Source organism: Schistocerca americana, chromosome X (genome assembly GCF_021461395.2).
Source record: "Schistocerca americana isolate TAMUIC-IGC-003095 chromosome X, iqSchAmer2.1, whole genome shotgun sequence".
Classification (NCBI taxonomy): Eukaryota; Metazoa; Arthropoda; class Insecta; order Orthoptera; family Acrididae; genus Schistocerca; species Schistocerca americana.
The window spans coordinates 269,329,116-269,356,093 of record NC_060130.1 but is presented as its reverse complement, the minus strand read 5'-3'; the positions used below and the strand labels follow the sequence as shown (position 1 = coordinate 269,356,093).

Below are 26,978 nucleotides of genomic sequence, written 5' to 3'. Positions count from 1 at the left end.
GTTTGCAATTCCTGAATTCATTCTCTTATCTCTAACATCCAGTGCCCCATGCTCCTGCACCTGATCAGATACCACACATATTTCTCAAATGCTTGCCTACTAACTCTGTGTGTGTGTGTGTGTGTGTGTGTGTGTGTGTGTGTGTGTGTGTGTGTTTTTTACTTCCCTTACAGGTACTTCACTCCAGAATTAAGTGAACACTTTAAAACTTCCTGGCAAATTAGAACAGTGTGCACATCTGAACCTTGAACCTGTTCATTGTTTTCAATGCTCTTACAGACTGAGCTATCTATTCTTTGTGGTCTGGTTCTAAAACTTTACTGTAACACTAAGACCAGTGTCTTAGTTCAATTCGCAGTTTGGCACAGAGTTTTGATTTCTTAAGAAGTTTCATCGTGTGGTTTGTCTATGCCATTTCTAACACTTGCTTTCTTATGAAACACCATTAACAGAAATAAACTTGTAAGATATATTTGCTCCTGTGTACAATATAATGCAGTGACTCTCAAGCATAAACATTTAACTACGCAGCTCCAATATGGAGTTGAAAAAAACTGTAAACTGAACTTCACATAAATATATATTCCTAACAGTGATTAACCTTAATGTTAATTTTGTGTGCCCAGTTGTGTTCTCAGCAGACACTTTTTTGTGCAACAGCAAGTGAAGTCCTCCTCATTAAAAGAAAACAACAGACATAACATTTATATATGTACATGTATATCACCAAGTAATTCAACAGCAACACAGTGACTAGTTTACACTTACAGCATATGATATGAAATGTACCGTTGCTCTACTTAATGTTTAAAAAATCATGAAGTAACATAAAACTAAGTGTATCTTATATACAATGTACTAGGAAACACTGAGAACATATATTTCTCAGACAGTTTATAAAATAAAACTTTCATTAGGAAGAGAGAGTTTCATTAACTTCATCTTGGACCAGGCAACAATAAAATAAATACTCAAGCTGTAGCCACAATCACAAGTAACAACTAGAAATATTTTGCAGCAACAGATTTGAATATGAATGCCTTTAAGCAACTCATCTTCCTTTCTCTTCCTAACATCTATTTGATAAACAAAGTTCACAAGTTCCTCAAGGAAAGAGAGAAATATATAACTAATACATCCTTTCCTTGTACAGTTACAAGTTTCTTTCTCAGCAGTGCTAATCTGACATCCACACCATTGACAACATAACATTTAAAACACTTCAGTAACATACAAAGTAAATGAGAAACAAACATCTACTGTAAAGTTGATAACTTGGATAATGAAATGTCTAATGAAAAAGCTACTACTAGCTGTTACATGCATAATATCCACAAGCAAATCACAGAAATCACTTTGGTCAGTTTACAATAACATGCCTGCATCCTTATTATAGTAATAATAATGATGGTGATAATAATAATTATAATTGTAAACCATTTGGTAACAGTGGATAGCTTGAGAAAGGTACTCTATAAGAGTGAAAATAAAATTCTCAGAGGCGCAGCTATTAAATTATTTCACAACAAATGCTTAAAAAAAAGTGTTAACTAACAGTGGTTCAGTCAAGTGCTACATGCAGACATCTAATGGGAGTCAACAAATAATGCTCAGCTGATTCTCATGTTAACCATTTTCTTCATTACAGTGGTGCTAAATCTGAAATAATAAGCTATGCAACACTGAAATCAGAAACTGTAATGCTTAGCGTGCACAATTGTTAAATTTCACTTTCTTATTAAAAACAGTTACATTATAAGCAAACATGAGAAAGTTCACACATCTTGAAAGGTGAGAATAATCCTTCTTTTGCTAAGATCTTAAAAAGTAGAAAGTTCATATTCCACAAATCCATATATATTTATATATAAAATATAATCATCACATTACAATATAATGTTCATTTCTCATTAACAGCTCTCACTTTATGTTTTGCATTATCAGAATAACATATTAAAAACTTTATAGAGATCAACTATATTCAATTTGTACAGCAACAGTTCAATGATGAGATGATGGTTTCAAATATGATTCGGATGCAGTCGAATAGAATGGCTGTGGATTCGCTGTGCTTGTGGTATGAGTGACTGCTACGTGCCCAACATAGTGTGATGTGGTTTCTTTTGGAGAGCTTTGCGGTATCACTGGTTCAGAATATGTCCCTCGAACCAGGTACTGGCTTTCAGAGATGCTGTGTGCTACCGATGCTGACTCTGAACTCTCAAGGAATGTAGCAGCTGGTAAGACACCAATTTTACCTTTCACTGGACTTGTGGCGACACTGCTCTTGGGATGAAGGCCTGCAGTAAAGGGCTGATAAACTTGTCCTTTCATTGAATACAATGGACTATATGCTGGCCCACTAACAACTGGTGCATGTAAAGTCGGTGTGTATAAGCCAGAAGAATAGTTTCCACTGTCAGAGCTGTAAGGACATATCTTATGGGCAGCTGAATAGACGCTTACCATAGGTGGTGATAACAATGTATTTGGTGGCATAACTGAATCTGAATGAGAGATAATCTGGGGTGGAGGATGAGGTAACAGCAGTTTCCGTTTTAGATCACTGTTACTCTCTTGTATTAAACCTGAAAAGAGAATACAATTATTAAAATGCATACAAAAACAACAAAATTTTATTGTTTCAATAATGGCTTAAATTATAAATTAAAAAGCACAAACAGCTGTCTTTTGCATAATAAATGAACATTCACCATGAAATAAAATTTCTGAACAATGAAGAGAGTTCTTTTACAGTGTCAGGGTCAATCTACTGTGTATAGCAGTAGTTTGTCACTGGATGAGGAAAATGTTATCTTTTTTCCTATAGTACTACTGGAATGAACAGTATTGTTTTGTGAATACATCATTACAACTAATTTTATTACTATGCCCTCAGAGTCTTTTGCTTTGGCATACCTGAATAAGATCTAAGTTTTCGAGCTCTGTCATTTCAAATAAAATCCTTTAGTTTGTGACAGCTCTCTCTGCCATCTTCCGAAGCAGAAACTACTGACTGTCATGGTTGGCACAATGTTCCACTTATACAGGCATGGCATCAGTGTCTGGAACTTTCCAGAATGCTGAAATTACAAATACCAGTGGGAAGACATTTTACACAGATTCTGGTAACTCTAGCCCACCATAGGGTTGAGTGATGTCTGCTGATGAGAAGGACTAGCATCATGTTCAAAATACTCCTGCCTTTCTGTAAACACAAGCAACTGTCTTTGTTTCTGCTCAGTGTCCAAAGCCTACCCCCATGCCTCACTAAGTGTATACACCTGATCTAGGTTAAAATTATTGCAGTTTATTCTACTCTCACCAGCTCCTTTATAACGGAATTCCAATATGATCACGCAGCACGAACTAGGATCTCATTTTTTGAAATTGTGTTTCGCATTCCTTTTCTAGACAGGGTGCAGAAAGAGTCAACTTCTCAAGCTCACTTTGCTTGATGCGTCATATGTGCTCGGCACAATGCTGACAGTGTGAATTGTTTGGCCTATGTAGATACTGTTTCATTTGCAAAGGACACCATAAGCACTGGGCACTGAAAGACTTATACTGTCTTTATGGGGTGTGATATGTCTCAGACCTTAAGAGGTGGTCTGGACTGGAGCCCTGCAAGCACATGGCCTATCTGTGTGGCCCGCATGCATCTGCAGGGTGCAAGAGAGAGAGTGTGAATATACTTAGCAAATGTTGGTGGAAGGTGCTGAATATGACCAATGTTATCTCGCCTGATAACACAGCCATGGAAGTGCTTGATGGCAGCCACAAAGAAGTCACGCACTTATCTACCAGCCACGCAGATGCCACGCACTTGCATTCGCTTGCACATGCCTGATGCACAATGCTTAACACTACATCTTATGTTTCCTTCCTCTTTCCGGTCAGTGCTGTTAGCATTGTCACTGTTACAGGTCATATTAGTTCATTTGTTCAATTTAGTCACAAGATGAGTGAACAGCAGTACAACATTGATGCAGGAACTCAACTGTGTACCTAAATATTAAAAAGAGTAGGCAATAAAGTACCTGCTTGTCTGATGCCTTCATTTATTAAAATATTTTTCCCCTTTGTAATCCGCTACACAAATCATATTTTAAACTGCCACTTTGCAGACACAGCCGAAATCTAATCCACCATTACGTTCTTCACATTGCTCATTGAAATTTCTTGACAGTTTCTGTCCAACTGCTTGTACTTGTTCGAGTCCAGTTGTTGCTACTGTATCTTCAGTTTCACAACCATCTCTCTGAAGCATAAAGTTATGCAAATAACACGGACCTTTTAAATTATCTACAGAAAAATCCAATGTACTCTTTCTTTTCAAACAACATTTAATTCAAACTCATGCAATCATTGGTTCACATTTCATTTCACTGGAACAGTGCTGAGAGACTGTGGAGGAATGAAATAAATGGAGCTACCCCATTGTGCTGCTCACAACAGCAGCAGCAGAAATGTGAAACAACTGTGGCAGCATGCCCTGTACATGATGCTGTTTAGACAGCTGCTAAAGAAGTGTGGCACATGGCTTTCACCCAGCTTAAAACTTCAGGTGGACCCCACACAGTCTAATAGGGCAGCACCAACTGTGCTGATGAGATTTAACTACTTCATCTGGCATTCCAAGCCACTGCCAGATAAATATGGTGCATTATACTTTGCCACACTACACGTCTGTGGAAAATAATGACAATTTATGAAACTTTCTCCTTTTGTTGTGCTATTATCTCTGTACTCAGGAGAGTAAGAAATGATACTGAGTTCAATATTCATACTGTTGGTCTTGTGGAGGATTATCCAAGTAATTAGGCTTGACACAGCACAATTATTAGGTACCAATTTGAAAGGAAACATAAAGAAACATAGTTTATCATTTACACACATTTTTTTGTATTAAAACTTACACATTACACCTTTACACTAATCTGAAACAAAAGAACGCAGCATACTGTATGTACAGAACAGTATTGCTGCATTACAACAGCAGCTCAATGTGGCACGACCAATTTTGTTACAAACAATGTACCTATGAAGCATGTGCTGGTACACTCTCACCATTCCACATAGTGACTCTTCAATTTCTAGTGCACTGGCCAGAACTCATGCCAGCAGATCTTCCTCTGTTTCTATAGGAGTCTTGTAAGTTAAAATTTGCATATGACCCGACAATTAGTAGTCTATAAGAGTTAAATCCGGTGATCACAGTTGCCATGCAGTAGCACCACCTTGGCCTATCCATCTTTCACCGTATCGACTGTTGAGATGTGTCTGAACTATATGCGAGAAGTGAGGAAGAGCACCATCATACTGAAACCACATTTCCCAACAAACATTTGGTTGCACAGCTTCCAAGAACGAATTCTATATGTTTTATAGGAAGATCAGGTATGCCGGACCAATTAGCTTGAGTGGAAGAAGTTATAGCCCAATCACACAACTGTCCAGAATACCTGGACACACATTAATACCAAACCAGTGGTTGAAATGCCTGAACACATGCGGCACAAGGGTGTTTGTAAACTCAGACATGGCTGTTTCACAAATTCGGAACACAGTCCCTAGTGAACTCCATCTGCAAACAGAACTCAATGTGGAAACAGGGATGTGTCAATGTAACAGTGCACGAACCACATGCAACAGGCCATATGTTGCGGAGAATTGGCTGGACCCATAACGCGTACCCTTTGTAAGTGGTACGAATGTAACTGTTGCCCACACACTCGTAGTCCCAGACTGTGCCTAACCCACTGTACGCACAATGGTTCAAGTACTAATTGAGGGGTTCTCTTCAACGCAATGCAGTACATCTTCTTCGAATTCGAGCATATGGCATTGCCGTGGAGCATCACAATCCTCCCTCCTCATGATGAAGGTACCTGTTTCTTGGAGCCAATGTGTAACTTGGGCAAAAAGTTTGTGCAATGGCTTGCTACACTGTGGAAAACATTTACGATACAGAAAACTAGCAGCTCTTCCATTAACTTGAGCTTCGTCATACACAAGAAGCTGTCTGTGTATTTGGAAAACATGCACCAAACAATGTTTACTGTATCAGAGATGCACAGGCAATGAATAGGTCTCGCAGAAAGGCAGACACTTAAGTGACACTGGGTGAACGCCTGACGTAGTACATGTCATTTTGTCTGCCCTTTTCCATACCAGGACACGCAACTTTTGAGATTTTTCTCTTTCCCTCAGCAGTTGGGTATGCATAACACATCTGAACTGAAACTGTTACAGAACAGAACCAGTGTGTTTCTGTACATGAGTTCCTGTTCAAATTACAATGTGCCCACTTTCCTCCACAAGTCCTGGAAGTTTGTAATGGGAATTCCCAACACCCTGTATACATAAACGATCTGGTGGACAGGGTGGGCAGCAATCTGTGGTTGTTTGCTGATGATGTTGTGGTGTATGGAATGGTTTCAAAGTTAAGTGACCATACAGTATGACTCTGATAAATTTTCTACTTGGTGTGATGAATGGGAGCTAGCTCTAAATGTAGAAAAATGTAATTTGATTTGGATTAGTAGAAAAAACAAACCTGTAATGTTCGGATACAGCTTTAATAGTCTCTTGCCCAATACAGTCACATTGTTTAAATATCTGTGTGTAACATTGCTAAGCAATACGAAATGAAATGAGCACTTGAGGATTGTGGTATGAAAGGTGAGTAGTCGACTTGCGATTTATTGGGAGAATTTTGGGAAAGCATGGTTTATCTACACAGGACACCACACCTGTGCATCCCTATTCTTGAGTACTGCACAAATGTTTGGGATCTGTACCAAGTCAGATTAGAGGAAGATGTTGAAGCAATTCAGAGGCAGGCTGCTAGATTCATTACCGGCAGGTTCAGATAACACACGTGTTATGGAGATGCTTTGGGAACTCAAATGGGAATCCCTGACAGGAAGGGGAAGTTTTTTTGAGGAACACTATTTAGAAAATTTAGAGAACTGGCATTTGAAGCTGGGGGCAGAATGATTCTACTACCACTAACACACACATTTCACATCAGGACCACGGAGATAAAATATGAGAAATCAGGGCTCATACAGAGTCATATAGACAGTTGTTTCTGCCTCACTTTATTTGTGAGTGGAAGAGGAAAGGAAATGACTAGCAGTGGTACAGGCCATGCAACTTAGGTGGCTTGCAGATTGTAGATGTAGGTGTTGACATGATCTCATAATCAAGTTCTTAAAATTATTATGCCATGCCATAGTGGGATCATGTCTTCCTGAAACATCATGTGTTTTTAAATTAAATACAGCACACATCTGGAAAACTTGTGTGTTATATTTTATGTACTGATAATGAAAAATGGACGTACTGTGACTTCAAAATGGACTTAATACTCTCGCATCACCGCTTCAGCCATACTCCCAATGCCAATGGATAAAAATGACCCATTTGCATCTCTAACAGCTAACAGAACAATAGAAGGAAAAACTTTGTAATTATAAAATGGAAATACAGATGTAGTAGGGGCTTTCAGTCTAAGGTAATTTCCATATAATCTACCAATACAGTTTGGTAGATTCCATAGTTCCCAATAGTGATCAGCAGGATTTTTTTTTTTACATTTCTAGCATTGGTGTTTGTTATAATGTCAAGTTTAACACATATATTTCAGAACGACACAACACATGTAAGTCACAGAGTAAGTTGACAAGCAAGACATGTGTACACGTTAGCATTCGAATGAGCACCGAGTCCCAGTCTAGCGGCCGCTGCTCGGCTGGCCGCTTAGGTGGCACAGCTGCTGCATGGCTGGCAGACAGCGCCGCACATAGAGGATGTACGTAATTGCGCGGCGGCGCTTTGAATGATCGGCGAGTCACAACATTTTTACCCCCTTTGAAATTGTTGCACTGGTCTTGATGGAGGTGTCCTGGAGATGGCTAACGTCCATAGGCATTGTTTGACTCGCCGTAAAGTCTCGAGGAGGAGGCTTCCCGTACAGACAGAAGTGTCCCCGATGATAACGGGTCGAGATGACAGGAGAAGTAGGGGTCGAATCTGCTGGGGCCCCATGCATCAATCTGCCCGTTGCGGCAAGTCCAGTTGATATGACAGGAGACATGGGCGATGTGTCAGCGTCCGTTGGAGGAGGAGGCGAGTAGATTTGCTCTGACAGAGGATGGTCATCCGTTTCCTGCATGGGCACGTCTCCTGGTGGCATCCGTTCTTGTGCTGGCATCGCGATGACGGTGAGAGGGCTGCGTTGTGAGTATTGAGAGATGCCAAGATCCCGAGCGTCAGGTAGAGCCAAGGGTGGTGTAGCGGCATTCGGAACAGGTGTTGCTGGCACACGACGCCGAAGCTGGTCCGAATGATGCACTGCAACACCCGTGTCCGTCTGGATTTCATAAAGGCGTCTGCCACGGTGTCTTAAGATGCGGCCCGGGCTCCATTTTGGCAGGTACCACAACACGCGGCGAAGCATTGTCAGTGGAGAGGAGGATAACACCATCCCTAGCCGTGAGGCGGTAGCACAAAGCGTAGTAGTTCCGCAACGGATCAGAAGTCTTAGCGGACGGGCGATCTAGCCAACCCTTCCGAATACAGCATAAAACCCGGGAGAGGGTAGAGTCAGAACCCGTAGCAGCCGCCAGCCTGTCCCCAGTGATGGGCAACCCGTCCACAACCCGCTGCTCGGCAACATCCAGGTGGAAACACAAAAGTTTGTCCCTATCGAATGCTTGATCAGGACCCATGGGAAGGCGAGACAGAGCATCAGCATTTGCATGTTGAGCCGTTGGCCGGAAATGAATCTCATAATTGAAACGAGACAAGTAAAGAGCCCAACGCTGGAGGCGGTGTGCAGCCTTGTCGGGAAGTGACGTTGATGGATGAAACAAGTGGTTTGTGATCCGTAACAAGATGAAATTTTGAGCCATGCAGAAAAACACCAAACTTATGAAGAGCATAAATAATGGCCAAAGCTTCTTTCTCAATTTGAGAATACTTTTGTTGGGCATCCGTGAGCGTTTTGGAGGCATAAGCAATGGGTTGTTCCGAACCGTCAGAAAAACGGTGCGCAAGGACTGCACCAACCCCGTATTGAGAGGCGTCTGTGGCAAGAACAAGATGTTGGCCAGGTCGATAAGTATCCAGGCACGGGGCCTGTTTCAGCATAGTCTTCAATTTCTGGAAAGCCGCTTCGCATGACGCGGACCAGTGAAAAGGCACATTTTTATGCAACAGGCGATGTAACGGCTGAGCCACCGAAGCCACAGATGGTAAAAACTTGTGATAGTATGCTATTTTCCCCAAGAAAGCCTGCAGTTCCTTAACAGATGTAGGGCGAGGAAGGGCATCGATCGCAGCGACAGTTTGCTGAAGCGGACAAATACCATCCCGAGAGAGTTGAAACCCCAAGTATGTGATAGATGCCTGAAAAAATTGTGATTTCTGAAGATTACACTTAAGACCGGCAGTCTGTAAGACATGAAAAAGTGTGCGGAGATTTTGAAGATGTTCTTCAGTGGTGGAGCCAGTGACTACAATGTCGTCCATGTAATTGATACACCCAGGGACAGGGAGCAATAATTGTTCCAAGAATCGCTGAAAGAGAGCAGGGGTACTAGCAACCCCGAATGGTAAGCGTTGGTACTGACGGAGGCCGAAAGGCGTGTTAAAGACCAGAAACTGCCGGGAAGCAGCGTCGAGAGGAAGTTGATAAGCTTCTGACAGGTCAATTTTAGAAAAATACTGGCCTCCAGCAAGTTTAGTGAACAGTTCTTCAGGACGGGGCATAGGGTAAGTGTCGATGAGGCATTGAGCATTTACAGTGGCTTTGAAATAGCCACAGAGACGAATATCACCATTTGGCTTAGCAACGACAACGACAGGAGAGGACCACTCACTGGAAGTGACAGGAAGCAAGACCCCTGAAGTAGTGAGACGATCCAACTTCCATTTTACCCGATCACGAAGGGCCACAGGAATGGGCCGAGCCCGAAAAAACTTAGGCCGAGCAGTGAGTTTGAGCGTGATATGAGCTTCAAAGTCGTTTGCACGGCCTAACCCAGGAGAAAAAAGGGACGAAAATGTCGTCAACAAGGAATCCAGTCGAGCATAAGGAATAGCATCAGAAACAATATTGACAGAGTCATCTATGGAGAACCCAAAAACGTGAAAGGCATCGAAACCAAAAAGATTTTCTGCGTTGCTCTGGTCGACCACAAATATGGGAACAGTGCGAACGACGGATTTGTAAGATACCTTAGCATTAAACTGTCCCAAGAGAGAAATATTCTGTTTATTGTACATCTGTAATTGCTGAGTGACAGGTGACAGGAGTGGAGAACCCAACTGAAGATACGTCTGAGAATTAATTACAGTGGGAGCAGAACCGGTATCCACTTGCATGCGAACATTTCGACCAAGGATTTGGACAGTGAGGAATAACTTCCCTGAAAGGGAAGAAATGCAACTGACAGACAACACAGAATCAGACTCAGCGTCATGTTCATAAACATCATGTATGCGGTCGGATTTGCAAACTGAAGACACATGACCTTTCTTTTTGCAATTGTGACTCACAGCCCAACATTGGGGACAATCCTCGTGTGAATGTTTCGTAAAACACCGCGGACATGAAGGAAGTTGCCGGGGGTTTTGCTGCAGTTTCTTAGCGGGTTGTTTACGGCTAGGTCGAGGCTGCGTGTGGGAGCGCACTGCAGCCACGTCGGCCAGCGGGGACGCGCCACACGCGTCGTCAACAGCGCACAGAGGTTGTATTTCCCCATGCCTCTATTTGCGCCCCAGCGGCACGAGAAATTTCACGCGACTGCGCAATGGAGAGAACTTCATCTAGAGTCGGATTCGCCAACTGAAGAGCACGTTGCCGAACTTCTTTGTCGGGCGCCGACCGGATAATAGCATCCCGTACCATGGAATCGGCATAGGATTCTTTGTGAACGTCAGTAACAAATTGACACTTTCGACTGAGGCCGTGAAGTTCAGCAGCCCAAGTGCGATAGGATTGATGTGGCTGTTTTTGACAACGATAAAAGGCAACACAAGAGGCTACCACATGTGTTTGCTTTTGAAAATAGACAGACAGAAGTGAGCACATTTCAGCAAAGGACAAAGACGCAGGATCCTTCAAAGTAGCCAATTGCGACAACAACCGATACATTTGAGGTGAAATCCAGGAAAGGAACAGAGACTTACATGGTTGTTCGTCCGTGACATGAAATGCCAAGAAGTGCTATCGAAGACGTTTTTCATAATCAGACCAGTCTTCCGCCATCTCGTCGTAAGGAGGAAAAGGAGGTATAGCCAACGACGAGAAACGCCCTGCATTTGACGCCGCGACGAAATCGCGAATCGCCGCTGTTAGAAGCGTTTGCTGTTCAAGGAGATTTTGCAATAGTTGCTCGACAGTAGCCATGGAACCCTGTGGGTCAACGGTGAAAAGGAAAAATCCACTACCTCGTCGCCAATTGTTATAACGTCAAGTTTAACACATATATTTCAGAACGACACAACACGTATAAGTCACAGAGTAAGTTGACAAGCAAGACATGTGTACACGTTAGCATTCGAATGAGCACTGAGTCCCAGTCTAGCGGCCGCTGCTCGGCTGGCCGCTTAGGTGGCGCAGCTGCTGCATGGCTGGCAGACAGTGCCGCATGTAGAGGACGTGCGTAACTGCGCGGCAGAGCTTTGAATGATCGGCGAGTCACAACAGTGTTGGTTGCCAACGTTCCCTTGTTGCTTTTGACAGTTCACCAACAATTCTTTAAATGGTGGTATGTTCTCAGAAAAAAATAAGAGTCAAGCAAGGTACATTTTCAACTCTTTACACATGTTCATCAAAGTGCAATGTTTGTTCACATTAACATGCCAATAACGATGTGCCCAACAACATATTTTAGACATACGTTGATTAAAGACAGAAAAGTTTCTTCATCCGAAGAAGATGTGGTGCCGCGTTACTAACTATTCTCACTTCTACTAGTGTTGAACACAAGTGTAAGATGCCACATTTCATACTGCTTGCCACACTATATCTGTTAGCTGCATGGCAGGACCACGCACTGCACATGGTGAGCGAGTGCTGGGTGTTGGCGCCAGAGGCTACTGTTGGCCACGTGCTTGTGTGTGTGTGTGTGTGTGTGTGTGTGTGTGTGTGTGTGTGTACACAGCAAGTGATGGGCAATGAGTGCTGCACATGTGGTTTCGCCAAGCAGATGCAGTGCTATAGTCTAATCTGAACCACTAGTCTCACCCCATATCTCTGCAGCATGTGTCCAATTCTGCACCTCTTCTGTCAATTTAGGACAAATGTTTTGTCTGTGGAACTTGAAAGTGTTCTTTATTTCTCTCTTGCTGTAACCATATTCCCCGAACATGAATCTTAATTGCTGCAGTTCAGATGGTCATTGTCATAAATAATCTTTGCTGTGTTCACTAAAGTGTTCAAGATTGCTTTCTTGTGCACAAGATTGTGAAAACTATTTACTTTAAGGTAACAGTTGGGGTGCACCAGTTACCTGTACACTAAACGATCAAAGAAGTTTGCTGTTTTCTGCTCAACAAAAACATCCAATTTACATAGCTTGTCATTCCTATCCAGCTTAACAGTAAATTTAATGTTGAGATGGACACTGTTCATGTGATCAATGAACTGATGATGTGTACCTTCACTGAGAGGCCACACCAAGAAAATATTGTCAACTATCATATGAAGCAAGACACGCACAACATTGTAGAGTTGTATAACTTGTTCCTGAAAATTATCCATGAAGGATTTGTGACAGCAGGAATCTGATCACTACACTATAGTCAATTCATAATATTCATTGCAGTACATGAAGTATATTGTCATCAGGGTACAGCAGATCAGCTTGATGATCCCAGGTGGAAACGGTTTGTCTTCTACAGCCACATTTGTAAATAACCATACATTCTGACCAACAACTGTGTGTTTTGGCCTATTTTCATTTTTTTGAGTGCCTCAATAAATGCCTGTGATTAAAATAAATTGTTGTAACTTCCTCATAAGTTACATTAAGAAGTAAGTATCTTTTTTATTTCTTGACAGTGATTAGTTTTGGACTCACTGTCCATTTTCAAGCCATCCATACCATAAGTGTGAATGTACAAGCAAAAGTGTTTGCATTGATGATAAAAGCAGCACTATGGCCAACTCGACAACAGTTAACAGATCGCATAGGACAGACACTGGAGAACATTATCACCGTAGGGACCATTTTTGTACATAGAATTTCACTGTATTGTCACACTTACGATACAGATGGTTTGAAAATACACACAACTTTTCAAAACTAGTCACCATCAAGAAATAAAAAAGATACTTCTTAATGAAGTTCATAAATTTCTGTGAGTTAACAACATGGTGTTCAAAATGTGCCATTTTGGCTGCTGATGATCCTCGCACATGTTTTGCTAGTCTGTAAGGTGGTGAACTAATGAAACTAAGAATGGTAATAAGAGGGACACCATCCTTGTGTGGACTGCTGGAGCTCAAGAATTTTATTGAAAATAAGGTGGCTTGAAAACCAAAAGGATTTTACCTTTTTTACTGTTAGACTCAGGCCTCTTTTCTTCTACCTAAGAATATGTGCAATTTTTAGGATGTGAAGCACCTTGAGTCCTGTACTGCAAAAAATGAAATATATAATACCACTATCATACTTTTCTTGTTGCCTTTTTTTCTGTGCACGTATAAGAGAATTATCGTTCATTAGTACATGATGAGTATCTGTGAAGCTTGGCATTCTGACATCAGTTTATCCCCAACTGCCTTCCTGTTATTCTCTTCCCTCACACTGCACACACTAAATTAGGATATTTTGTCTGTCAATAACAAGTCACAAGTTACCACTCAAGGATCCATAATGACTATGTTGCTACAGCAGGTAAGAAGACTGGCAATATCTACAACTTTGTCATGCACAATTTTGATTTCCTGTAGACATCAAAAAGATCAGGTGAGATCAAAGATTAGCATGTGGCAACTCTACAACATAAATATTTTTTGGAATAAAAATCTTTGACACATTTTTAGGCTTCCAATTTTAAGGCTTTTCAATTTCTTTCATGCCCCTCGACTCATAACTGCCATCTGGTTTCTGTACAAATTGTAAATAGCCTTTCAAATCAAATGGTTCAAATGGCTCTGAGGACTATGGGACTTAACTTCTGAGGTCATCACTCCCCTAGAACTTAGAACTACTTAAACCTAACTAATCTAAGGACATCACACACCACCATGCCCGAGGCATGATTCGAACCTGCGACTGTAGCGGTCGCGCGGTTCCAGACTGTAGCGCCTAGAACCGCTCGGCCACACTGGCCGGCTTTCTCACAATCAAGGCTAGTTTCAGAACACTGAATTGTGCCAGAAGGTAAGATTTATTTTCTGGAATGCATATAAAAGAAATTAAGAACAGAAGCACTGGCTACATGATATTAAGAGCACAATAGAATATCTGTTGCACATGAAAACACAGAAAACATCCCCACACTATTCACCATATGGTACGCCACCAAATTTTAAAACAAAAATATTCTATGTCAAAAAGTTGTATGACACTGAAGGTTAAGAAAACCATATGTTGGATAAGTTACATTGAAAAACACTGAGTAACGCAGTATTCTCATACTGTAAAATAAAACATCCATGTTTAACCTTAACAATGCCACTGAACCTGGTTGTAATTACTATATATTCAATTTTAAGGCCTATAACACTGGAGTTTACGTCACAGGAATATTATTTTGTTTTTGACATAATTAAATTTAACACACAACACTTGTATGGTTAACATCCACCATGGGACAGCTCCTACATAGTTAGCCATATGACACAAAACAAATTTGTACAGTAGTTTCAGCTGTGTTGTACTCCGATGAATATCATATCATGGGAACCATGTAAATAGCATTTATCAAACTACACAAAATAATCACAAAATCTCTCACTTGGCTCTATACACAAATATCTTTGTTTGTCATTGCAGCAAACAGTTCGCCATGTTGGGATTGCACATACATTGCCTGCAGCTACCCATGTTGCTTGTTATTCCCACTACATCTGCCCGAGTCTGTTTCACCTACTGCCACGACTTGTGTGATTTTTTCGTTGGGCATATGGAGTGCACAAAACATAGTCCGTTCATACATGAATTGTGATTTTCCTCTTGCATTTTATTGGGCGTTTAAAGAAATGGACACCAGTGGCCTACCAGAGATATCAGTTTAAAGGAATCATTCACCTTATCACGCCTAGTGATAAACACTAGCCTTCCGAAAGATCAAATTAATTCAAAGTGGCAGAGGTTGAACATTTTCTTTACCACTGGTTACTTTGACAACTGTTCCACAGCAAACATATTTATTAATGTTCTTGGTTGTTACCAATAGTTCTCTTTTTCTATCTTCTCAGAAAAAAATTAAAAGAAATAGTGGAGAGCATACACATAATACTAAGACCCAAAACAACTCTACAACACAATATCAGTACAGGTAGCAGTCAGATACGGTGGTAGACATGCAGCCTAAGCATATTGACTGTCTTATGGATAATGTGGTGGAGTTTAAGACTAGATTAAAGAACTTTCTATTTCGCTGAAGAGTACTGTCACAGAAATTAATGTATTAGGTTACACTATGATTAATATTACCAACATAGCACTGTAACAGTTCACATGTCAAGTCATTTCAGTGTACTGCACTTAAATAAAATTGAAGTCTTTGACTACTTTTCATCTCTCAGAGATCCCTCTTTCCGGTATCCATGGAATATGATTCACACAGAGTAATGTAAATCCCTCAACATACAAATTAATGAAGAAAAATAAGGATAATATCAACAGTGGGTGCAAAAGTGTTTTGGACATAACCATGTGGCAATGGCAGAGGTAGATCTGGGCTAGTAACATGAGACATATGGAAACAGACAACCCACGTGTTTCCACAATCCTATTAGAAGCTTGTTAGTAAGGAGAGGAAACTGTATCATGTGAGTGTGTCTGATACCCCAACATTTCCCATTATCAGCTTTGGGTCAGCTCCCATCTAAAGGTCACAGCTGTGGGAACCTCATCAAATACATCTTTTCCCAGATTCACAAGCATGCTACATCTTTAGAGGGAACTGCCCACCTGTACACAACACGTAATGGAAAAATTGTTAATGTCTGTCAATAATTCCAGCAACAATTCAGCAGCAAATGTTATGACAACTAAGAGTTAATTTTTGCAGTGCCATTTTGTGAAAAAGTTTTCTTAAATTTTATTTGTGAAGAAGTTTAATTAAATAATCACATTTTTTAAAAAACATCTCAAAGTATATGGTATGATTTTGCATGCAACTGTAACAAAAACTTCGAAACTTTGTAACATATATTTTGTGGGTTCAGCTTTGCCTCCATTAATGATTTGTATTGTTTCCTGGTATGTACAGACTGTACTGTACATTATTGTGAATGATACTTCTTACACACTGGATTATCCAATAAGCTATTCTTCAATATCTATCTGTATAATCCAATGGGGGTGATGAAACAGCACAAGAGGCTATCCTGCTTCTTCTCATACCACTCCTGATTTTAACATTACTTTTTTTTTTTTTTTTTTTTTTTGCTTAATCTCATTTTATTATTAATAATACATACACAATAGTTACTTCAAATGCCCAGTTTCTCATTTAAGCAGTGATTCTCAAAACTTTATTACTTACTGTTTCGTTTCTCAATTACTGATAATGATAGTATAGTTAGTACACCTAGGAATATTTTATTTACAGAGATATTAGTGATTTAGTAGAAATGCAAACCACGTAAAGATGAATTTTTCGGTGAGCAAAGAGCGGTTTGTTTCTAGATTGGTAATGCTCATTTGAAAGCTCTCATTACCCTCTTTTTAGTATGTATTTTACTTTTTCCAAAAACTTTATATTTCAGAAGTTATTCCAATACAAAATTTTTGTATTCTACATTGTTTCAATCTTAAAACATAATTATTTCCAAAATTCAGTGCCACTGTTATATAGAGCTGATTTTTCTGTTTCCAAAAATGCAAATTTTCACTAAAGTAACTGGTTTGTTTGTTAATTATTCCAAGTACAAAATTTTACTTTCTTAAAACATTTTCGTTGGGCCTCTGGAATCCTCATATACATCAAAATCACTGTCATAAAATAGTATCTATTATCTTTGCCATTTCTAGTTATATTGCTATTAGTTATTTAAATTTATGTCACTGCCTATTGTGTCTTTGTTTCTTTCAACTTTGTTGATTATTATAAAATTGCAGTTTTCCATATTACACGTGTTTATAAATAGGATTGATGCACAAAGCCTTATCAGTCAGGTCAAAGTGGAATCACGAACAGCCTGTGTGTCATACAATTTTCAGTACAGTTTATATTATGTAATCAATTCGCACAGAAAAATGTAGCATCTATTTTCGGCAAAATTCGCGCCTATATTTTTTTTGTAAATGATTAGATACACAAATTTAAAAGGTTGTCATGAGATATGAGTGAAGGCAAACAAAGCCATAGTATGTTGAAATTAACTGAAAAAAAGTGTTGTTTGGAAACTTTTTGACTAAAAAGTTTGCTTTTGTGAAAACTTTAACACCTTTTTCTCCTGAAATTGTCTTTGTTTTCTTCGTTTGGGTGTATTTTAGCTTTCAAAAATGACTGTTCTGTTGAAAAATAACAGCATTTTCCTGCTGTTTGCTGATGCGTCTCCAATTTAAGGTGTTTCTGGATATTATTTGTCTTTTCCAACTTAAGCCATTGATTTCAAACTCTATTAACCTATTAATTTTGACCTATGGTGGGCATTCAGTGTAAGAGTAGAAATAAAGATACGGTAACCCTAATTTAACAGTAGAGGCAGAATTTCAGGAGTCAAAAAACATTTCAGATTTTGCTTTGCAATCTCTATAGTGCACAGTACGGGCACTATAGCCTGTAGTGGCAGATATCACTGAGCATAAACAAACTATAATTTTGACTGCCAGAGGGGAGAGGAGCAGTGCGTGGAAACGAGCCCTACCTTCCTCTTGCAGGGCACCAGCCTACAGCAGAACTGACACATGGTCACAGGAATTGCTAGTCTCTTATGTGGTTGTAAGAGTCCTTATTGAAATCCGTGATAGACCAGGATTAGTCGCTTCGCTAATTTCCAAATGAGAAAAGAGAGCAATGAGTAACGCAAAACTCAAAGCAATGGGAAACGCCTACTCCACAGATTAGCAGAGTTTAGTTAACAATGTAGTTCCGGCCGAACCTCTAATAGTATTTCATGCAACCACAGTTCAAAAAATTCCGCACCTAATTTGCCACATTAAAAGTGTCTGCATTATACCATCTTTTGAGCTTTAGTTAACAAAGAAATGCACTTGTTTCTTTGTTATAAAATGCTAGGTCTTACAGCTGAGTATCACATTGCATATGTGGCGTGTACCTAAGAGAGACCATTCTACTGCTCACAACTGACATGGCATCTGACCATTGAGCTCACTGATACGTTGTTGCATTTGTACACTTTTTATCTCGCAAACAGATTCTTACACACATTATACTTATATGCAGAAAATAAAGATATTTCAGAACTATCTCAGATAAAATAGTTCATATGGATACAGTTCACTATAAAATAATATCTATTAATTTTGCTTTTTCACATTGTGAGGCAGAATTTACATCTACTTCACATTTACCGCAAAATGTTATTTTTCCAGTCCCTAGTAATCAATATCTAATAGTAAAATTGTACCATGTAGTTGTGTCAGCTAGTACTGAACTGTTAAAATGACAAGCCACTATGTTTTTCATTTGTGTAAATTAATGTGTTAATCTGCCACTGGTGAATTTTGTGAGCATTTGTTAATGAGTAACTTACCGATCTGTGTCTAATATTGTGGCTCCTTCAAGTTTCAAAGCTAATCATAATAGGGAACATTACATGTCAACAAATATGAAGAGATAGAAAATCATTTGTTGCAGTATTGTGTATTTTCTTTAACCAATATCCCTGAAGCCCAGTAAAAGCAGGATGATTTTAGGAAACTGGTTATGAGACATCTGAGGTGGAGTTCCAGGCCAGTAAGCTTACAACTTGCACACTACTGTTTCAGCAGTAGTCCCTTCAGAAGACACTAACATACCACAATATTCACTGCACTGGAAAACATTCACTAAACTGGAAAACACCAATAAAATGTCTCCACAGTAATTATGCAGTGTTTCTTGTGGTCATTTGGCATACTGATGGGTTGCAATTTTCAAAAAGTAGTTCTCCAATGCCTATGTTGGTTTATAAAAAATACAGGCATCAGATACGCTTTTTTGCGTGCCCAAGGTACAGTACATCCCTCATTACTGTGTTTTCTCACATAGTATGTCCAGTTTTGGAAGTCCCAGCCCCAACTGTATTAAACACATTTTAAAACAACTCATTTATATGGTCACTCTCCCAACCTAGCATGTCCAAATTGGATTGTATCAATACCATTTGACTGCAGCAACTTTAGCCACCGAGAATTCTGGGAGTGGGATGTTTGCAGATACGGGATGAAGAAATGTGTGGGGAGACAGTGCTTTTCAGTGCCAGCAACTTTGCACATCATATGGATCATTTGTTATGGAACAAATGATGTGTGGAAGTAGTTTGTATACATTGGCAGTAACTATGACAACTTCCAACTTCCGTAGCATCCAAACATAAATGGAATATGTACTAGTGTATAAATCAGTTGCTACTGTTCTCTGATCTTGTTCAGATCACAGAAATGGCAAACAAAAACAAGTGTAAGGAGGTCAGTTTCCAGAAATGGAAAACATGCTACTGAAGTGGACAACACAAGCTTGTGTTTCGAATATTACAACTGATAGTATTGTGGTTTGTGCTAAGGCAAGCTATTTGGTACAAAAGTTTTGACTCACAAACTTCAAAGCATTTAACAGCTGAATTGAAAGGTTTAAGAACAGACAAAATTTAGTGCATAAATGTGTTCGAGGTGAGGCTGGAGGCATAAACACTGATACTGTTCAGTCACGGAAAAATACTCTTCTGTTAATCATAGAAAGGTACAGACCCAATGATTTTTTTAATGCAGATGAAACGGGCTTATTTTGTCACCTTCTGCCTGACAAAAATCTTGAGCTCACAGGAGAGAAATGCCATGGCATAAAGAGAAGCTAACTGTCTCATTATGTTGTAATGAAAGTGGAACACTAAAGTAGGGATCACTAATAACTATAAAGGCAAACAGTCCATGATGCTCTAAAAATGTGCAGACATTTCCATGCAAATATATGTCTAATGCAAAAGCAAGGGTAAGAACGATTATGTATATCTGAACAATTCTTGCATGCCTGGGATGCAAGGTTGGATGTCACAAATAGGAAAATCATCCTGTTTATTGACCAGTGTGCAGAGCATCCCAACTCTACAAGCAACCTCCAGCCACTGAACCAAGGTTTTACACAACATATAAAACAAAAATACAGTATGATTCTAGTACAGGAAATGCAGGCCTGTCTTCATACTACAATAAGAAAGGTAACGATCTTGGCCCTACACTTTTTGTAAGAGGTGCTTGGGATTCCATATGAGCAAGAACAATCTCAAACTGCTTAAAGAAGGCTGCCTTTCATCAGGCTAAGAATTATAGAGTGAATGTGGGGCTTCTGAGCTTTGTTGCTTAGTATAAGAAGCACATTGTAAATAACTAATATCGTAAATTTCTATGTGGATGTCATGGCAGAAAACAAACGAATTGCAGCTGAACAATGACAGCAAATAAAGATGTACAATACACCAACAGTTTGTTGAAATGACAACCCCTATTCTATTAACAGCAGTGATGCACTAATGGATAGATGCTAAATGAAAGATGTTCATTTATACCGAGAAATGGTACAGAAACTAAATTTTAGCATATTTTTGCTTTTCTACACAACATGCCACAATCATATTTTGGATGCTGGAGGCTACATGTTCTTGCATAACATCACTTTCTGCATTCCAATTGGCTGTTGGCAGAAGTGTACACATCTGACACATTGGACTTAGCCAATGTCACCATATTTGACACATTTTTGCCTCTTGTACACTAACACACAATTTTGAGTTTCTCAATGTGGTTCTGAACGTGTTCTTGAAAAGGCACATTTTGAAGTATAATATAATGAGACAGCGTGTAAGGAAGAGTAGTGTTGAAGGGATCACATACTACCCCAAATATGGCAGCCTTAATTTCGCATTTCCAATGACAAAAAAATCAAATAATTACCATATTAGGTATTTTTAGACAGTTTGTTTTCCTGCTAATGATGTCCAAAATCTGTGGTCCCTTCAAAAATGTGCTAACAAGATTCCATTGTACTTTCTTTCAGGTACCAATAAAATTCGATGTTTGAATGCTCTTACTTGAGATCATATATTTGAAGAAATGAGCTCCTTATCTTATACGAGCTCCAGTGCATTTTTGGTTTTGAAAAGCAAACCTAATATGGTACTGGAAATTAAAAACTGAACTAAAATAATTAAAACAGACACAATATTATCTCCTTCAGAAAAAAATCGAGAGAGACTATTTGCTGATAAAAGGTCTGCTTCTGAATGTTACTTTGAGTGTTCTTGGAGTCTGAGATATTGAGACAGAAATAAGAACAGAAAATAATGACAAAGGCCTTAGTAGTACTGTATCAGAAGTTTTTTATGCACAGCTAAATTTACAGTCAGCAATCTGGAATATCCAACGGATGAATTAAATATCAGCTTGCCATCCTATTGCTTTCTTTTAGCTGATTTATGTACGTAAGGGGGAAATTTACACCCTACACATCTCTCATTAAAGCTGCAGAAGAGGCAGGGTAATCACACTATGCACACCAAGTTTTCTATTAAAGAGCTGGCCACCTTTAATAAATACTTCTACTGGTCCCAGTGAAAGTTCCTTGCAAACAATCTTACTGACACCTACTTTTATGAGTCACACTTCAAGAAAAAGTTTGCATCTAAGGAATCATTATGAAATAAATTAAAAAACATTTCTGAGGAAATTCGTAATTTATTCAAGTTTCTACTAATAAAGTGTGGTCTCAGTCGCACCAAATCACCACATGTGCAGCTGGATAATTTTCTGGTGAGGTCATTACACATCTAGCTCACTGAAACGATAAGAGTTCGGGCTTAAAATGTCTTCCTTAAATTACATGTCAGTAAATTTTGAAAATTGCCAAAATATTTCTTCAGGAAAAAAAATGATAAATACATAAAGACATGTAGACTCAAATTTGCAAAATCAGTGTAACGAAGGGAAATGGTGTCCTGAATTTTCACGCTCTCCGTGCTGTGTACATCATACAATCTGACAATGCAGATACTTTGTTGCCATCAAATTCAAGCACACAAAAATCATTACATTCTATTGTACATTGAATTGTCAAATTGAATACCCATGATATTTTTGTTAATTATGGTCATTAAATGAACAAAAATTAATGTTCATCGGAGCTTATCAAAAATCACAGTGCTAAAGACTATTATGATATTAAGCTTGCTAATGTATGATGATCCTGTTTGTGTGTGGCTTTTGATTCTGGATTTACAATCATGGGTTTATGTCCAACTGATGAATGTTTTAATTAAAGGCTGAGTGTTATGTATTTTTAATCAAAGGCAGTAGTGGAAGGAAATGAACACAATATTGCTAGAGAGATCAGCCTGACAATAACGATTTATGAAAAGCACAGAAATCTAAATCAAGATAACCAAACAAAAATGTGATTTCATCTCCAGAATATAGCTGAAGCATACAGATGAAACTGAAGAAAGGAACAAATTGAAGAAGGAAATTGTTACAGGTATAACATATTTACAGTAAGGAGCAAGAAAAGACAGTGGAGAATATACGAGGGCTATCCACAAAGTACATTACGTTTTGGAATTAAAAATAAATAAAGTATTGGAAATTTTTCTTATTATATACAGATGAAAGCCACACTTAAATACTACTTTTCTACATAGTTGCCATTTAAATTAAGGTACTTATCGTAGTGATGGACGAGCTTGGAAATTCCTTCGTCGTAAAATTCGGCCGCCTGCGCCTTCAACCACGTGGTTACCTCTTCTTGAAGCTGTGCGTCGTCATCAAAACGCTGCATAGCCAACCACTTCTCCATTGCTGGGAATAAGTGGAAGTCGCTCGGTGCCAGGTTGGGACTGTATGGCGGATGAGGAAAGAACTCCCACTTAAAAGTTTCGAGAACTTCACGAGTGGAATTTGCCGTGTGGGCCCGGGCATTGTCGTGAATCTGCCAGATCTTTGAGCCCAACTTTCCCCTGCGCTTGTTTTGTATTGCTCTTCTGAGGTTGTGCAGAGTTTGGCAATACCTTTGAGTGTTTATTGTTTTGCCTCTTTCCAGGAAATCCACAAAAATCACACCTTTTCTGTCCCAAAAGAAGAGGTAACCACGTGGTTGAAGGCGCAGGCGGCCGAATTTTACGACGAAGGAATTTCCAAGCTCATCCATCGCTACGATAAGTGCCTTAATTTAAATGGCAACTATGTAGAAAAGTAGTATTTAAGTGTGGCTTTCATCTGTATATAATAAAAAAAATTTCCAATACTTTACTTATTTTTAATTTCAAAACGTAATGTACTTTGTGGATAGCCCTCGTACAAGGAGAAGGAGAGGCAGTATGTGTCATTTTCAAATGAAGGCTGACATGCAATACACAAGGAACATCCCAGCTCTCAACTCAAAGAAATAAGTGTTTGTAAAACCGGCACAGGACTACCCATTTCTACCAAAACTGTTAGTAATAACTCATCATTACAGAAAATTTGCAACACAATAATATCTCATTGGTTTTCTTGCTGCGTCAATCCTCAGTCTGATATAAACAGCAGCAGGTAGCCTCCGGATGACTGATATGCAAATGAAGGTTTTCACGGGATGTCAATGCAATAAAATCTTCTTGGGCTTCTTGCCAAGTCAACCTGCAATGGACACACTGATACAGAAAGGAACCCATGAAGAGTCGTGCTTGGGTAGCTGTTGGTAGAGCACTTGTCCGCAAAAGGCAAAGGTCTCAAGTTCCGAGTCTCAGTCCAGCACACATTTTTTATTTGCCAGGAAGTTTCAAATCAGTGCCTGCTCTGCTGCAGAGTGAAAATTTCATTATGAACCCAAGAATATCTTACTGCAATGACACACGATGAGACCCTTCATTTGCATACACAGAAACTTTGTCAATTAAAACATACAAGCAAATGCCGCAATTGCATTGCCTTGTTTAAATAGCAGGATTACAGGGAACATACAGCACTTTACACAAGTCTGAAGCTGAGAGAATATTAAAGAACCTGATTAGAAATTCAAGTAGTGGCATGTTTCACAGCACGACTACTTCTGACCAAAATCTTGACAGCCCTCCACTGCAGTCCATTTTCTTTTAGAAAGTGGTTCACCACACCTCTCGAATTTGAGCTTTATTTTTCCTTTAGTACTTATCTACATCTGAAACTGCCATATTCATACATTTCCCACTCAATAACCGCAAGTTCTTATGCAATGATGAGGTTAAAGAAGTACCACTAAATTACTCAAGCAATTAGATTACTGTAAGAATCACAAGGCTATGCAAAAGAACAAAATCTTCTCCCCTCTCCTTTCCTTACATCCTCCACCATACCTACGTTACATGACTGGCACACATTGTTACAATCATCTTTAGGAAAAAAGAAATCACAAATACAGTGCCCTTCAAAACAATAAACAGAAAAGTACCTTGTCTTCTAGCTCTTTCCCGCTCCTCTTCTTCACTACGAAAAAGGCCAAATTCACGGCGCAAACGCGCTGTTAAATTTTCTCGCTCTCTCTCCACTAAAGTGGGAGCACAATTCCATCTCATGTAGTTTACATCATCAGATATTCCTGCAAGAATGACACAGTGAAAATTACCTGTTGTATACCTACAACTCACCGAAAAATGTTGTTGCATTCACAGCTTAAAGAAATCTTCTCTAATTACATAATATGGTATTATTTTTTGAAGAGGGAGAGAGAGAGAGAGAGAGAGAGAGAGAGAGAGAGAGAGAGAGAGAGAGAGATTCCATAGGAAATTAATAATGATAAATTACAGACATGCTAATCTATCTTTCCTGTGGACTCATAAAGCTTCAACAAAGACACATAAATGTGGAAACATAAATAATGTACAAGAGTTTGAAATTCAATTCTAATTCTCAAATCACTGAGACACTGGGAAGAAGTAAAAAGGAAGTTTGGGTTTAACACATGGCCAATGATATAACTAAAACATTACCCCTCTCAGTGAGAGAAATTAGTCTATTAATGTGGAGGATCTACCAATTTTAAGTCAATAAACAATGAGCTGCCAAAGTTACTGCTACAATAAAATGGCACAGAGTAATTTTTTCTGTATTCCAACTAAAACAAAACTGTCACACACAAATAATACAGCTACTCACCACATATTTAGTCATACATAAGATAAAGAAATTGTATAGATTAGTCACCACTTGTGCATGGAGACCTCAGTCAGCAAGAACTTTGCTCATCAAAGGCCGCGTTCTAAGTTTAAGTTGTTGACCGGCACATAGTTTTAATCTGATAGAATGTATAAAAATTACACATAGTACAGCACAGAGTAAAAGTTTCATTGTGCAAAGATAAATAAGCTGGCAATAGCAAAAATATTAAACTATAATCTGAGAAAATAAATTAAAGAATGTACTATGAGTTTGGAAAGCAGTAGAGAGGTACTAACAGACTAAAATTTGTGCCAGGTCACAAGGAGTGTCTGGGTAGCAAAGCAGGTATGAGCATGGCCTGTAAAATCCCCGGATCCAAGTTTAATTTCTTGTCAAGCATCGAAGAGGACCCACAGGAAGGACAGAGAGCTAGAGTGTGACGACTCATCAACAATTAGGTCATTAGAGACAGAGCGCAAGCCTGGATTGGTAGAAGTAAGGGAGCACACTCACCATGCCTTTTAAAAGGAACAGTCCCAGTATTTGCCTTAAGTTATGGAATTGAAGAAAGCCTAGCCTAAATTTGGATTGCTGGGTGGGGATTTGCACTGCCATCCTTGCTCCTTAGGACCCAGAAGAAATCTATTGAAAAACTAGGATAGCCTTCTTAGTAAAGGTTCAGCATTTTTCTATCAGGCACTCTCAGTCAGCACTACAATTTTGTTAACCTTTTACTTCTGTCACCACAGTTGTGCTCTTTTAGGACAAGTATAAAATTTCCCTGCTTGGCACTGATATGGCATTGAGGTCAGTTAAAATGTTTTTATTGTGTCGGTTCAAAAATGTTCAAATGTGTGTGAATTCCTAAGGAACCAAACTGCTGAGGTCATTGGTCCCTAGACTTACACACTACTAAAACTAACTTATGTTAAGAACACCACACACCCACACACACACACACACACACACACACACACACACACACACACACACACACACACACACGCCCGAGGGAGGACTTGAACCTCCGGCGGGAGGGGCCACACAATCTGTGAAATGGCGCCTCAAACTGCGTGGCCACTCCGCGTGACTATTTTATTGGTATATGATCTAAAACTACGTAAGTCAAGAATAAGCTAGGCAATCATAATATTTTTGTTTAGAAAGCTTCTTAATGTATCAAGGGAATTAAAAAAGAAATAAGCCAGAGGCTCTAAAATGAAAACTGATAAAGGACTGCAAAGTCGTTTGTGTACGGAAGCAGGTGTGATCCCTACAAGAACGTTATGTTTCCAAACTTGACACTAGAGGAATACGGGCGCACACAGTGAGCATTTGCACAAACTTACCGTCCTTTTCTGACATAGCAAATTGGAACTATTCCATCTGTAATAATGCATTTAGTTTTACTGGGAATCAATTTAATTAAAACTTATTATGTAACAAGAAAAACAT

The 26,978-nt window shown here is 39.3% G+C and overlaps 1 protein-coding gene across 1 annotated transcript in view; it reads right to left on the bottom strand.

The window, feature by feature from the left end:
• Window positions 1-1,839: 1,839 nt before the first annotated feature.
• The window catches only part of LOC124555535, a 319,899-nt gene continuing 294,760 nt past the window's right edge, over window positions 1,840-26,978 (bottom strand). The window contains exons 21-22 of the mRNA XM_047129490.1: window positions 24,817-24,963; window positions 1,840-2,588 (exon numbers count right to left, since the gene is read on the bottom strand). Of these exons, the coding sequence (XP_046985446.1) occupies window positions 2,002-2,588; window positions 24,817-24,963 (734 nt within the window). The 3' untranslated portion in view covers window positions 1,840-2,001. The remainder of the gene's footprint in view (window positions 2,589-24,816; window positions 24,964-26,978) is intronic.